The sequence below is a fragment of the Camellia sinensis genome, chromosome 9, assembly GCF_055761805.1.
Source record: "Camellia sinensis isolate YWXY chromosome 9, ASM5576180v1, whole genome shotgun sequence".
NCBI classification, from domain to species: Eukaryota; Viridiplantae; Streptophyta; class Magnoliopsida; order Ericales; family Theaceae; genus Camellia; species Camellia sinensis.
Window position 1 is genome coordinate 51,446,557 of NC_138969.1, and position 13,921 is coordinate 51,460,477.

Sequence of the window (13,921 nt, forward strand, 5' to 3'; positions counted from 1 at the left end):
GAACGCATAATGTTTTCAAAACTAGATATCATGGTTAGTAGAGGCCGATCTTTGATCGGGCGAGCGGGGGTGCTCACGAAGTGACCTTCTTCAATCGTACCCAAGTTCCCGAGCCGAGGCAACTTTGGTGATGACGGACACGTGGCCTTAGGCAACGAGTCAGGATTTCCTAAATTTTCCAAAATAAAATATTTAGGTGGCGACTCTGTATCTGGCAAAGCAGTTCATGTTTGGCACTTCTTTCAAAAAATCTGTTTTAAAAAAAAAAGATTTGCCAGATTTGGACTCTTTGATGGTTCTTCGGTCTTGCATTGCACTCTGCGAGATTAGATACAGGACCGTGACTTTGAGTCCTGAACTGTAGTGAGCCCAATGAACAAAACGGGGGGGATTTCCCTCTCGGGGTGTTCGGGGACGTCTACAGAAAGCCCAGTGAATAATATCAAATAAAGAATATACATTAAAACAATATACATCAAACGGTCTTGGGCCAAATTTATATTTCTACTAATACATATATGCATAGACATATGTAAGTTAAGTAACTGCGGTTCCAAACACATCATACGGCCTTAGGCTCAATTCATTAGTGTCAAACTGTTATTCGTGTCAAACTGGTTTTTGGCCTTTTCAAACTTTCATATCAAACTAGCCTTTAGGCCTTTCAAACTTTCATTCATGTCAAACTGGCGTTTAGGCCTTTTGAACTTTCATTCATGTCAAACTGGCCTCTGGCCCATTCATGCATGTCAAACTGGCCTCTGGCTCATTCATGGATGTCAAACTTTCATTTGTGTCAAAACGGCCTTTGGCCCAACCATTTATGTCAATCGGCCTTCGGCCCAATCATTCATGTCAATCGGCCTTCGGCCCAATCATTTATGTCAATCGGCCTTCGGCCCAATCAATTATTCTTGTCAAAACGGCCTTCGGCCCATTTATTCATATCAAAACGGCCTTCGGCCCATTCATTCATTCTTATCAAAACGGCCTCTGGCCCATTTATTTAGTATAACAACCATTGTCCACCAAACGAATCAATGAACTTATAAAACTTACATAGAAGTAAGCAATTTGGACAATAACATATTTCAAATATCAGATATTACTCATAGTGATCGGCTTGTTGATTTGCCCTAGAGCTTGACCCTACACATCATATAACACATATGGGTCACAAATAATTCAATCCGTTCTTTAATTCACATATTACTCTTTAGGCTTCATTCTTATCTCTTTAATTCAATTACAATGCCCAATGTATGCCTAAGAGTGCTTAGAAGTGAAAGGGAACGGAAAACGAAACACAGAATGATCACACAAAATTTTCAGAAACAGGGTCCTCGCTTGAGCGTGAACTTACCCGCTCGAGTGGACCCATGAGGTCTGCAAAAGCATTGGTTATGTCATTTTTACGCTCGAGCGTGGAACTTGGATGCTCGAGCGGAAGTCCATCCTACATAGCTCCCCGCTCGAGCGGATATTATGGTCTGCAGAAAATACTGGGAGCACGAAATTCACGCTCGAGCGGCGGTTTTCCCGCTTGAGCGGACATCAAATTTCTGGGTTTTCTAGAATGTGTTCTTGAGCTCAAAACGACCTCCAAAGGTTCCAAACTCATAATCTCAGCTCAGACTTCACATATTCATGTACTAACATGGTACAAACAGTAAATTACAGCATAATGGAGCTCAATTTCACAAAATAATCACATGCATGGCTCAAATTACACCAAACTCATTTTCATCGTAACATATTCATGTATTCAAAGCTCCTGTCCTCATAAATTGTACATGCATGTGATGTATTACTCTCATTCTCAACTTAGATGATACAAATGGTGATCATAACATGAACTTTAATCAAAACTCTACATGAATCACGTATTTCAAGCTCAAACACGCAAATTCAAAACAATTTCTTATATGCATGCACATATTGGCTCTTAATTCAACAAAACCAATTCAATTACACTTCAATCCTTGCTCTTGATCATTAATCCACTTTGAATACACAAAATTATACATTAAACTCATGGATTCACTTACCTAGAGGCTCAATTCTTCCAATTTATAGCAAATTCTTGAGTAATCTTCCAAAATCTCCAAGCCTCAAGAGCAAAACCTCAATCTCCTACTCTCTCTCTCTCTAAGCCGACCCTCTTTTCTTTCTTTGAGTTTATGATCAGCCAAAATGCAACAAAGGAGGAGAAATGAGGGTGTAGTGCCCTTATACAACAATTTCCACTATTTCCATTATAACAATATTAAAACAATTGGGCACAAATTCCTTAATTAAATCAGTTTAATTTGATCTGAATAAATTTTCAATTAAATTTTACCGTAGGCTCTAAAAATTATGCCAATCACAATGGCGCAATCAATTTTGGTTTCGGTGGCCGATAAGGCCTTCAATTTAATTTCAAAAGCAGATAATCAAACAGATATTCCTACGGTAAACAGATAGAAATTCAAAAGCACATATTTTCACATACTTGCACACAAAATCATATTAAACACATAATCATACTCATTTTAAGGACCAATTAACATATTGCGGAACCTGGATATCACAACTACACCAAACAGAATTTTATAACCAAAAAAATTTCAATATTATTCATTAAAATAAAGACTATTACATTTCAAACAACATACAAGTTAACTGATACAAAATAAGTTATATGATGACTTTACCCTTGAAATTAATTGTTTGCAAAGTAAATATCTTTAATTGTTCTTGTTTAGAATAAGATTCAAAATTTAGGATTAAATATATCACAATTAAAAAGTCAGAGACTAAAATAACACAAGTTCCAAACTAAGAAACTATTAGTGTAATTTGCCCTAAAATTTTTGATATTTTTTTTTGAAATGTTTACTATTGTAGACACCCTGTTTTTATAAAAAAAATGTTATAGGTTCCAATTTTTTTATTAAATGAATGACCAAATATCTCAAATAAATGTGTGATCTACATTTTTATAGACTTTACAAGACATTTAATTATTTATTTAATAGAATATTTGATACCACTATCATTACCCTTTTTATAATCTTCCCTCTTTTCCAAATTATTGGAGCAGAAAGAATACTTCAATAAACTTAAAAAATTAAAAAATATGTTTAATTTATAAATTTTTTAAATTCTTTTCAAAATTATTTTTTTTCTCTTTCATCTCTCATTCTCTTATTTATTTATTAATAAATCAATTAATTATTTTTTCTCTCTCCTCTTTCTTCTGTCATCTCTCATTCTCTCACATTCTATATATCAATCAATTAAATTTTTTCTCATACTCATCTATTTAATTACAAAAAAAAAAGAATTATTCAAAAATTATTTTCAAAACTCATAACCAAATAAATTTTCAATTTTCAAAACTCTTTTTAACAACTTATATTTTAAAATATAATTCAAAACTCAAAATTCTTTTTAAAAAGTAAACCAAATGTAGCAATAGATTTTCATTTAAGTCCAGCTCTAATACAAACTATTCCATTAAATTTATTTTTCTTGAAAAGATCAATCACCATAACTACCCACTAACGAAACTGTTACAATTATTTTATTTTAATTTTTTTATATACACATTAATTTGGTGCCTTTCTGTTCTAGAAAAACCAAAGGAGAAGAGAAATTTTTTTCATATTTGATTTACAAATAAATTGAATGAAACAAAACTCTATTATCATGACGATCTCATTTGTCATACAAAATTCTGAGATTGTTGAGAAAGGAAATTTATTGGATGCCGTTTTATTCCACATACTACTTGTATATTGTCAAACAAAATGATTAACAAGTATATTAATATACATTACTTGACTTTGCATTCAATAATCCATATCCAAATCATGGATTTTTGTTTGATAGTTGAGTGAAATTTGGCAATCAAAAATAAAGTTGTACCAAACCTTAATTTAGGAGAATAGTGGTTAAGTCCATATATTGAACTTTAAACCAAGAGATTGTATGAATGAAAAGAAAAATTATGTGTAAAAATAGAAAAGCTCTTACTAATTAGTTTTGTATTTTCATAATATCAAAATTGCCAATCAAAAATACAAAGGAATTTTTGTTTTCACTCATTCCAAACATTATAGTGAAAATATATATATTTGAACAAAACATAATAATTATTATTATTATTTCTTTTTTCATCTAATACAAAATTATTGGCCTGAATCATACTTTATCTAACAGTCAAAAAAAAAAAAAACAAAAAACAAAAAATCCAACTTGCATCGAAGCAACCCTCACCCTCGATGCAAGTTAAAGCAGCTACAAAAAATGACAAAAAAATATGGGTAACCCTCATTTGATAACAAAATAAATATTAATTAAAATCAAATAAAATTAAAAAAACCATTAAAAATGTTTAAAAGATAATTTCAAATCAGACCCTAATAAAGAATAATTATTTTATGTTCATTATTACAAGATAGTTTATTTATTATTATATTTTGGGGGTCAATATTATGATCTGGTTTCAAGGACATCATAATTTCAGATATAAGGAAACAACCTAAATCCTAGATTAGCAATGCTAGGTATCATGAAAAGTCTTTCATGAAAATAATCATGAAAGATTTGTAATCTTTGGATTACATTTGGAATAAAATACTATACACTAATCAAGGTAATCTAAAAGTCACAAATCTTTCATAATCATTTTCATAAATTTTTTTTCATGATGCCTAACATTTTTCATCGTACATATATGCAAACCTACAACTTAAACTAATCACACCAAACATTTATTTATGTACTTTATTATTTATCATTGTGAAATTTGTCAATTTAAAGAACAAAGTCACATTGATACAAGTGACAAATATTATAAACCGTTCCCTTATTATATATCAAGTGAAAGTTTCACAACATGTGCTGCCACACAACTCAAAGATTGTAATCTCAAAATTAAAGTTTAATTATTGCTTTTGCCAGCTATTTCTTAGATTTTAAAACCCCAAAAAATAAAATAAAAATAGAAATAAAAAGGTGTGTATAATAGAATTGAGAGAGGCTTTTTTTCCTGTTCACATAATGGACTGGAGCATATTATTGGGTCTGTGGGGTTCATTACAGGTCTCGTTTTGATGATTTAAATTGTTCAATGTATAGAGCTTGTCAAGTACTTTATGTTTGTAAAAAAATCACTTAATCGGATATCGGTAGCCCTTGATCAGAACACATTCTTGTCAATAATTCATTTTTAAAATCATATTTATCATTGATAAAAAAATGTTTTAATAAAGGGTTGTTGATATCCGGTCATTATAATTTTTTACAAGCATGAAGTAATCGACGAACTCTACGTATTGAACAGTTTGAATAATTGAAATGGGGCTCGTGATGGATTTTACGGACTCAATAGTATTCTCCGTCCACACATTATTCTACATTTAAATTTTTTTTTTTACTCTTTCATATAGTGCCTATGTGGCACACTCTGTGATCTTATATTTTTAGAAATTAGAATTTTTTTGGGGTGAATAGAAATTAGAAGTAGATAATTAAAAAGTAGAAGTTAAAATTACTTATTATTCTATTTTTTAATAATTAATTTTTTTTTAACTTAAATAATTTAATACTATCTCATAAGCTGGAAAAGTATTTTGACACAAATTTCTACATAATAAAAATATATGCAGCTTTATAAATTATGCCAAACAATATTCTAAAAAAATCTATTAGGCACAACAAAAACAATATTCTATCATATTATATTTTTAGACAAATAGACCTGCGAAACAAGGTTCGTGAAGTCAAGCTTATATTACTTACTTTTGGATCCTCCTTTGTCTCTATGACAATGAGGAAATCTTTGAGCCTACTTATAATAATGGATTTACATATGCATATATGTTGGGTTTGAATTTTAAATTTGTTAAATAATTTATGAAGAAAAAAGAGAAATAATGAAAAGTAAAGGGTTAGATTAGGAAAATCAAAAGAAATTAATGTACTTTTGTGTAAAAATCCATTTTGTGTTGCCTATAAAAGATGAGCCTTTCAATAGAGTTCAGTAGACACCTTCCCTGGAACATCTCTTTGCTTTCACAAAATTAATAATTATAGCATATGAGCTTTCTTGATCCGTTTCTCTTGCTGCACGTTACATTATTAAAATAACTCAAATAATGAAAAATATAGGGAAAAAACAAAAACCTATAATTTGCTTTATAGTTGGATTAGGAAAATCAAAAGAAATTAATATTTTATAGTTGGATTAGGAAAATGAAAAGAAATTAATATACTTTTGTGTTACCTATAAATGATGAGCATTTTAGAGTTTGCTTGGGATGTTGGTTGATTTTTTGACTTTTTTTAGTTTTTTTGGAGAATTAAAAAGTCTCGTTTGGAATAAATTTTTTATTTTTTTGACTTTTGTAAGAGAAAAAAATGAAATGATTATGAGTTGGATGTAAAATTTTGCCATATTTAGCTAAAATAGCCAATTTTATCCTATATGATTATTTTAGCCCCAAATGTATATCCCTAACGGAGCCTAAATAAGTTCACCAGAGAACACCTTCCCTAAAACATCTTTTTGTTCTTCACAAAATTAATAAGGCTATGTTCGACATGTCCCATTGGGCTAAAATAGTATATAGGATAAAATCGACTATTTTAATCAAATAGGACAAAATATCACATTTAAATTATAACCATTTTATTTTTTCTCTCACAAAATTTAAAAAATTCAAAAAATCTATCACAAACAAAAATTTTTAACTCCAAATTAAAAAAATTATAGCATATTTCTTGATCCGTTTCTCTTGCTGCAAGTTACATTATTAAAATAACTCAAAGAAAGCAAAAGAGAAAAAAAGAAAGAAAAACTTTTCCTTCTTTTGTTAAAACTTGAGTAGGGACAAAAAAGTCACGTTGTGTAGATTTGAATATGTGAGGACCACGATCCACAAATTGCATGTAATGTAATAGTTTTTAAAATTTAATTTTTTTAAAATTTAATTTTTAATTTTTTAATTATTTATTTTCAGTGAATATTTTTAAAATTTTAAGTAATTTTTTTATATTTTTTTAGATACACCTTACTTAAATGTATCTATATAGTAAAATATTTGTGAAAAAATTAATAAATACACAAAAATAGGAAATTTGTACTGAATTTTTATATTTTTTTTTGTATTTTTTGGTATTTAGTGTATTTTTTAAAGATTTTTTGCACAAATATTATATTTTTAAGTGTATTTATGTTAGGTATGTCTAAAAATTTAAAAAAAATGCTTAAAATATTAAAAAAATTAATTGAATACATTAGAATACGGAAAATAAAAAATTTAAATTTTTTGAATTTTTTTTTTTAAAAACCAAAACCAAACAAAGTGATTGCTATTTTACAATCTTTATGACTTTTTTTTTTTTTTTGGTTTAATCATATCTCCTCTGATAAATTACAAATACATTCTTTGAAATTTATTTAGAATACGATTTGCCCTTTATGATTATGAAAATACATTTTGTTCCCTAAAATTTTTAAGGTCATAACAAATGATCTTTTTTATTAATAAATCATTAAGTCATTTAATAATTTTTAATAATATTAAAAAATTTATTTCAATTATTAAGTTAAGTACTTTTATCATTGTATATGAGAATAATTAAAAAAGTTATTTTTAATTAATTAAGTTAAATAAAAAAAATTTAATAAAAAATATATTTATAATTTTTCAAATCACATGAGATAATGTTTATTTTAAACAAATTTTAAAATTGCATTAGTAATTTATTCTATCTCCCCTCACATTTAAAAGGATAACCTTTCCTTTCCTTTTCTATTTTTTTTTTTTTTTTTGGGAACGAAGGATAACCTTTCCTTTTGTATTTTACTAATATTATCTCTTAACCCAAACTGCTAATACCCCTCGTCAAGGTTTATCATAGTCGGAAGGGACTACGAATCCGGAGCTCTAAAACCAAAACAAACATCAGCCATCTTGACTGTTCGTCTATCACAGTCTGGAGTGGACTGTGATAGCGGAAAACAAACGGGACCTTAGAAGTTAGTCCTCTGGCTTAGTAATTTCTATTTTTATTTTTATTTTTTTACATGTTGGGCATTTTTTTTAAACATTAATGTTTAATGTTTTTGTATTTTTTGTTAAGTAAAAATCATAGTGTTATTTGTTTTAATATTTTATATTTCTTTTATAGGATAATAATTTAACAATTCCCACACTAACAACTTTCACTAAAACAAAAATAATTTAATTAATTTCTTCATCATTAATTTTCTCACTATTAATCTCCTCCATTCTACTTCTGAAAACAAATGGATCCTTAGGTCACTTTTGGTTCCCTTGTTTCTAAATTATATGTATTTTGTTATTCTTAACATCTAAATTGCTGCAATTTAAAATGGTTTCCATATCTAACACCATTATATAATTTTGAGCAACACCCTATAAGCTTTCGTTTGGGATATAGATTGATTTTTTAGTTCTTTTAGTTATTTTAATTTGGACTAAAAAATCTCGTTTGGAATGAATTTTTTTGACTTTTTGACTTTTGTAAGAAAAAAAATAATTATGATGTGAATGTGACATTTTGTATTATTAATTTTTTAACTTATTTTATTTTTTTGCAACTAAAATAGCCAAAAATATTTATGACAAACATAGCCTAAATACCACTCGTTCCGTTTTAAAATATTAATCTCTTATTTTATTTTTTATTGTCCTAAAATATGAGTGTACTTTCAACAATTAAAAACTAAAATAATATGAATTTTTTATTTTATCCTTTTTTTAAATTCATTAACAATATAGAAGTATAATTATGACAATTGATATTATTCAAAAATATACTATTAAAAGATAATTTTAGAAAATTAATTTTTTTAAAGTATAATAATTATACTATTAAAAAAAATTAAATTTCCTAAAAAGAAGTATTATTTTGAGACATATGGAGGATGTAAAATCTTTGATAAATTTTTTGACATATTTAGGCCTAGTTTGGGAAGACTAAATAAGTGTACTTTTTGACTTTTTATGAAATATGGGTTGGGTTTGGGTTGGGTTTGAAGTGATGTATTAGAGAGGTGATGTGACTTAAATAAGATGATGTGATTTAAATAGGATAGTGACTTTTTAACTTTTTGTCTTTTTTCAATCTTCCCAAACTAGGCCTTACTAATTTTTATAATTTTCCCATTTTGCCAACAGACAAATTATTGGAGCAGAAAGAAGACTTCAGTGTAAACACAAGTCAAGTCAACCATATTTTCCACTCCGTTTGGATGGACGGATTAGACGGATTTGATGAGAAAAAAAAAAAAAAAGAAATAACAAAAATATAAATTTTTTTATTTATTTAGATAATTAAGCAGATAAAAAATAATAAGAGATGGCGAGAAAAATTCGCGTCAATCTTATATTTGGTTTCTCACTAAAGAGATGAGATTTGATGAAAAAATAGTTAAATTTAATAAAAAAAATTAAACTATTAAAATTACTTTTATAAAAAAACATTACTCATTAATATGTTAGATTATTTAGATAAAATAAAATATAATATATATATATATATATATATATATATTTTTTCTCAATAATAACCAGAACACCATACCCAGCAAGCTGCCTCCTGATCTACACCATCCATCCAACCATTGCAGACCAAACACTGATTTCTAAGAAGACGACCCCAAAAACCCACTTAATTTCTCTTTCACAACCTTCAAAGAGAGAGAAATTAAGATCTTGGTGATTGTTGAAATGGGTGACGAGATTGAGAAGAATCTAGAGGCCAGACTAAAGGATGCTATCGAAGAAGCAGCCTCAGCCAAACTCCCTCTCTCAGCAAAAATAGTTGGCCTCCCTACCAAGTTTCAGAGATTGAAGGAATCGCTCCAACCCACCACCACCACCACCACACCACCACCACCTTCAACGGCCGCCAAACTCAGCCGAGAAAAGCTCTACAACCTCAACAATCTCTTAACCGAGTGGCACATGCAGTCAAAGAATGCAATTTCTATTCGGAAGTTTTCTTCCAACTTAGGTCGGATCAACCTTCAAGACAAAGACAAAGACAAAGACAAAGGCAATGGCGTGGCTTCGAATCGGGTACAACAAAGGGAAATTCAAGTGTCTGTTGATGGAATCACCAATATGGGTTCATCAAATGTTGAAATTTCTCAACAATCCACCCATGAATCGATCTCACTGGATTCCAAAACAGAGGCTTTTCGGTGGAGCGATCGATCTGTTGATGAAACCAAGGTTCATGGACTTGATGATAAAGTCAAGTCTCTGCAGAGATTGCTTGTCTCAAACAACGATGATTCTGGGTTCAGAGCAATTGGGATTGTTGGGATGAGAGGGATCGGAAAAACAACACTCTGTCAAGTGATTTTCAAGAAGCAAGAGGTGAAGAACCATTTTCTTCCCAGAATCTGGGTATGTCTGTCGAAACAACCCAAAGATGATCCGGACAATAAGAAGGAGACAGTGAAGAGAATGTTGGAGTGCCTCGGAGTGGAAGAATCGGTCATCCAATCAGCCGACAACGATCACGGCCTCGAAGGCCTGCTCTTCGCTCTTCGCCTCCAATTACATGGTAAAAGATATCTAATCATACTCGACGATGTCTGGTGCAAAGATGACCACGACATGGAATTCTATTCTCCATTAGACCGGAACGAGAATTGCTGCAAAAAGCTCGCTTACGGGTTGCCAAAAGGGTGCGGAGGAACGGTGATCGTGACGAGCAGGGCGGAGGAATTGGCGAAGAAAATGGTTGGGGAAGACAAGTTGCATAGGCTTCTGCCGATTTCGGATGAGAGTTGCTGGGAGATATTCAAGGACTCGGCTGAGGAAGGTGACATAAACTTGTCTGGAGGTTTGGAAAGTCTGAAAGGGAAGATTATAGAGAAGTGTGATGGGCTTCCATTGCTTGCAAAAATGATGGGGAAGATTGCTAATGAAAATCTCCGTGAAAGAACAGTGGTTCCTCAGAGCCAGCAGCAAGTTTAGAATAATCAAGAAATTTTTATTTTTTTTTCAAATGATTGGATGAGAGTGATTAAGGAAATTAGATTTCATCGTGAACCTCTGATCCTAAGGAATAGTTACATGGATGGGTCAATTAGTTTGTCTTTTTGGGGCTTTCTTTTTTGCCATTTCCTTGTAATTGTATTTTTTGGGCTACTTGTTAAGTATGCATTAAGTGTGTTATTTTATTTCAATCTTTCTATTTTTTTCATTAGTTGGAAAATAATTACAAATACGAGTAATATTATATCAAATACATTACTAGCCCAAAAATAATTAAAAAATTAATAATTATCAAGTCTAAGGGGTTGTTTAGGGTGTCCTAAATAAGTGCGTTTTTTGTCTTTTTGGACTAAAAAATTGAGGAAGAAAATATGGATGTTTGGGTTAATTTTTTGACTTTTTATGAAAAAATGTGTAATAAAAAATTGTAAAAATTAATTTGTAGAGAAAAATTAGGATTGAGAGTTGTGCAGTCGTAATTGTTGACTTTTAGTGAATAGTGTTAACTTTTTAACTTTTTGAGTAATTTTTTGATTTTTTAATTTTTTTACAATATGCCAAACTTGACCTAAGCTTAACAACCACCATTAGCTATATACAAACCTCTATAATAGGAGAAAAATAAATGCCACGATTTTAAACTTTTTTCTATAACAGTTGAATTCGTAATTTATACCACTAAATAAGGTTATACAACCACTAGGTCAAGGTCAAGAAGCCTGTTTTCAAATAAAAAGTTTCTAAACACAAAAATCAATCATAGAAAGGCTTTTCATTTTGCTTCTCAAACTGAAGGCAAGATTTTTCCCTTTCTTGATTTCGTATACTTCCTCCACTCCATATTTGAGTGGTCAAGAAGATTATGTTGGCAAAACCACTTCAACAGCTCCAATGAATGGAAGCAAGTTCCAATTCAGGAACAACATAAAATAGGGACATTTACATGAGGTTAAAGCAAAATGGTTAAATTCCAAAAATATCAACCTTTAAATTTATTATTAATGATGCAGAATACAGTAGATTAATTGATTTATTTAGAAATTTATTCACTAAAAACAACCTCTACTATGTCTATATAAATAGTGTAAATCAGTTGGCACGTATTGTGTTAGTGTGAATAAGTTTATGAGTAATATCTAGGATCACTCGCATTAAATTATTTGACCTTTAAATGAGTATCTAATATGTAGTAATGGCTAGAATTTTTTTAAGATCTTAGGTTAAATATTGAGACGAAGCATTATATTATTGACTTTTGAATGAGCGGGGCCTTGGACAACAAGAATTTAAAAATATATATATATATAAATAATCTTACAAGTCTTACACAAAAGATTAAAGTGACCTAATAATTGAGTCACTTCTACCAATATAAACGCCCATTTTTCTTCACCATCTTCTCATAAATTAAAAATATTATAACTTCATCTTTTTTCACTATGGAGGGTAGTACTATCATTCATAGCTATTAAAATTACAATTTAAATTCTATTTAGATTGTTAAAACAATTGAAATTATTATAAAATTGATATTATAGCACGATGGCATGTAAAATCATATAGGTGGGTGTAAAACTGCTTTCGCGTTCTTACAATAATTCCTAATAATATTTTAATCGACACGATCATGTGGACTCGGTCCTAAAGGTATGAGATTCACCCAATCAATTGTACCATTCTAGAATTGTTGAGCATTGCCCTAATACCACATAATTTTTCACATCTTATAACGGTACAGCGAATTCCCTCCCATATTATTGTTAAAGGCCACATATGTTATTGGGCCTAGCTTCATTGAGTGATTACTTTAGAGTAAAAAGTATTCACATGGAAATGTTATGTGTTCACCTTAATATGCATTTTATCATTAAATGTGTATTCAAGCTTCGTTTGACATGGTAATTTGAGATTAAAATAGTTATACAACGCAAAATAAGTTCATAGGTTAATAAGATAAAATGTCATATTTAAATTATAATTACTAGCCTATCATCCGTGCTATGTATGGATTGTATTTACAATTATCTATATATGTGAATTGTGATTTTTAAATGTCTTTTTTTTTTTTTAAATATCTTCTTTTTTTCCTTTTTTATATTATATTAAAATTTAATATTTTGATAATAATCATATGTTTTAGACTTTTCAAGGAATTAAATATCTTTTTTTTTAATTATATTATATTAAAGTTTAATATTTTGATAATAATCATACGTGTTGGACTTTTCAAGAAATTTTTTTTATACTTGTTCTTAATGAATTAAAGTGTTATTATGAGAGATAATAATCATATGTGTTGAGACTTTTCAAGGAATTCATGTGTTGGATTTCAAATTTTTTTTTTTTATACTTGTTCTTAATGCATTAAAGTGTTATTATGAGGGTAAGACTTGGGGGTTGAGAGAAGTGTTATTAAAGTGTTATTATGAGAGATAATAATCATATGTGTTGGGACTTTTCAAGGAATTCATGTGTTGGATTTCAAATTTTTTTTTTTATGCTTGTTCTTAATGCATTAAAGTGTTATTATGAGAGTAAGACTTGGGGGTTGAGAGAAGTTAATAAATGTTAAATTTTTTTTTTTTTTAAAATCAAAAAATCAAAAAATTTAGATTGAGAGATTAGAGCTCCCATAAGGCTTAGGGTGAAAAACCCCCTTAGATAGATATAGATAGATATAGATATAGTATAGAAAGTAGAGATAGATATAGATAGATTTCATATTTTTTTCACAAAATTCAAAAAAGTCAAAAAGTCCAACCCAAATGAACTTTTTACTCCCAAGTTAAAATAGTCAAAAAATTAAAAAATTAAAAAGCCAACCCACTTCTCAAACAAAAGCTTAAGCTGTTAAATTTTATAATATTAATTATAAAATGTTTAATCTTATC

General features: G+C 29.3%; 1 protein-coding gene across 1 annotated transcript; it reads left to right on the forward strand.

Moving 5' to 3' along the window:
* Positions 1 to 9,749: 9,749 nt before the first annotated feature.
* On the forward strand, positions 9,750 to 11,009 carry LOC145799415 (putative disease resistance protein At5g45490). The gene has a single exon (XM_082888994.1). It carries the CDS (start codon positions 9,750 to 9,752, stop codon positions 11,007 to 11,009), a length of 1,260 nt encoding a protein of 419 aa, XP_082745120.1.
* Positions 11,010 to 13,921: the final 2,912 nt, after the last annotated feature.

Bases quoted from the DNA above. Each gene is read 5' to 3' on its own strand.
- LOC145799415 (XM_082888994.1), top strand. From the start codon at position 9,750: ATGGGTGACGAGATTGAGAAGAATCTAGAGGCCAGACTAAAGGATGCT.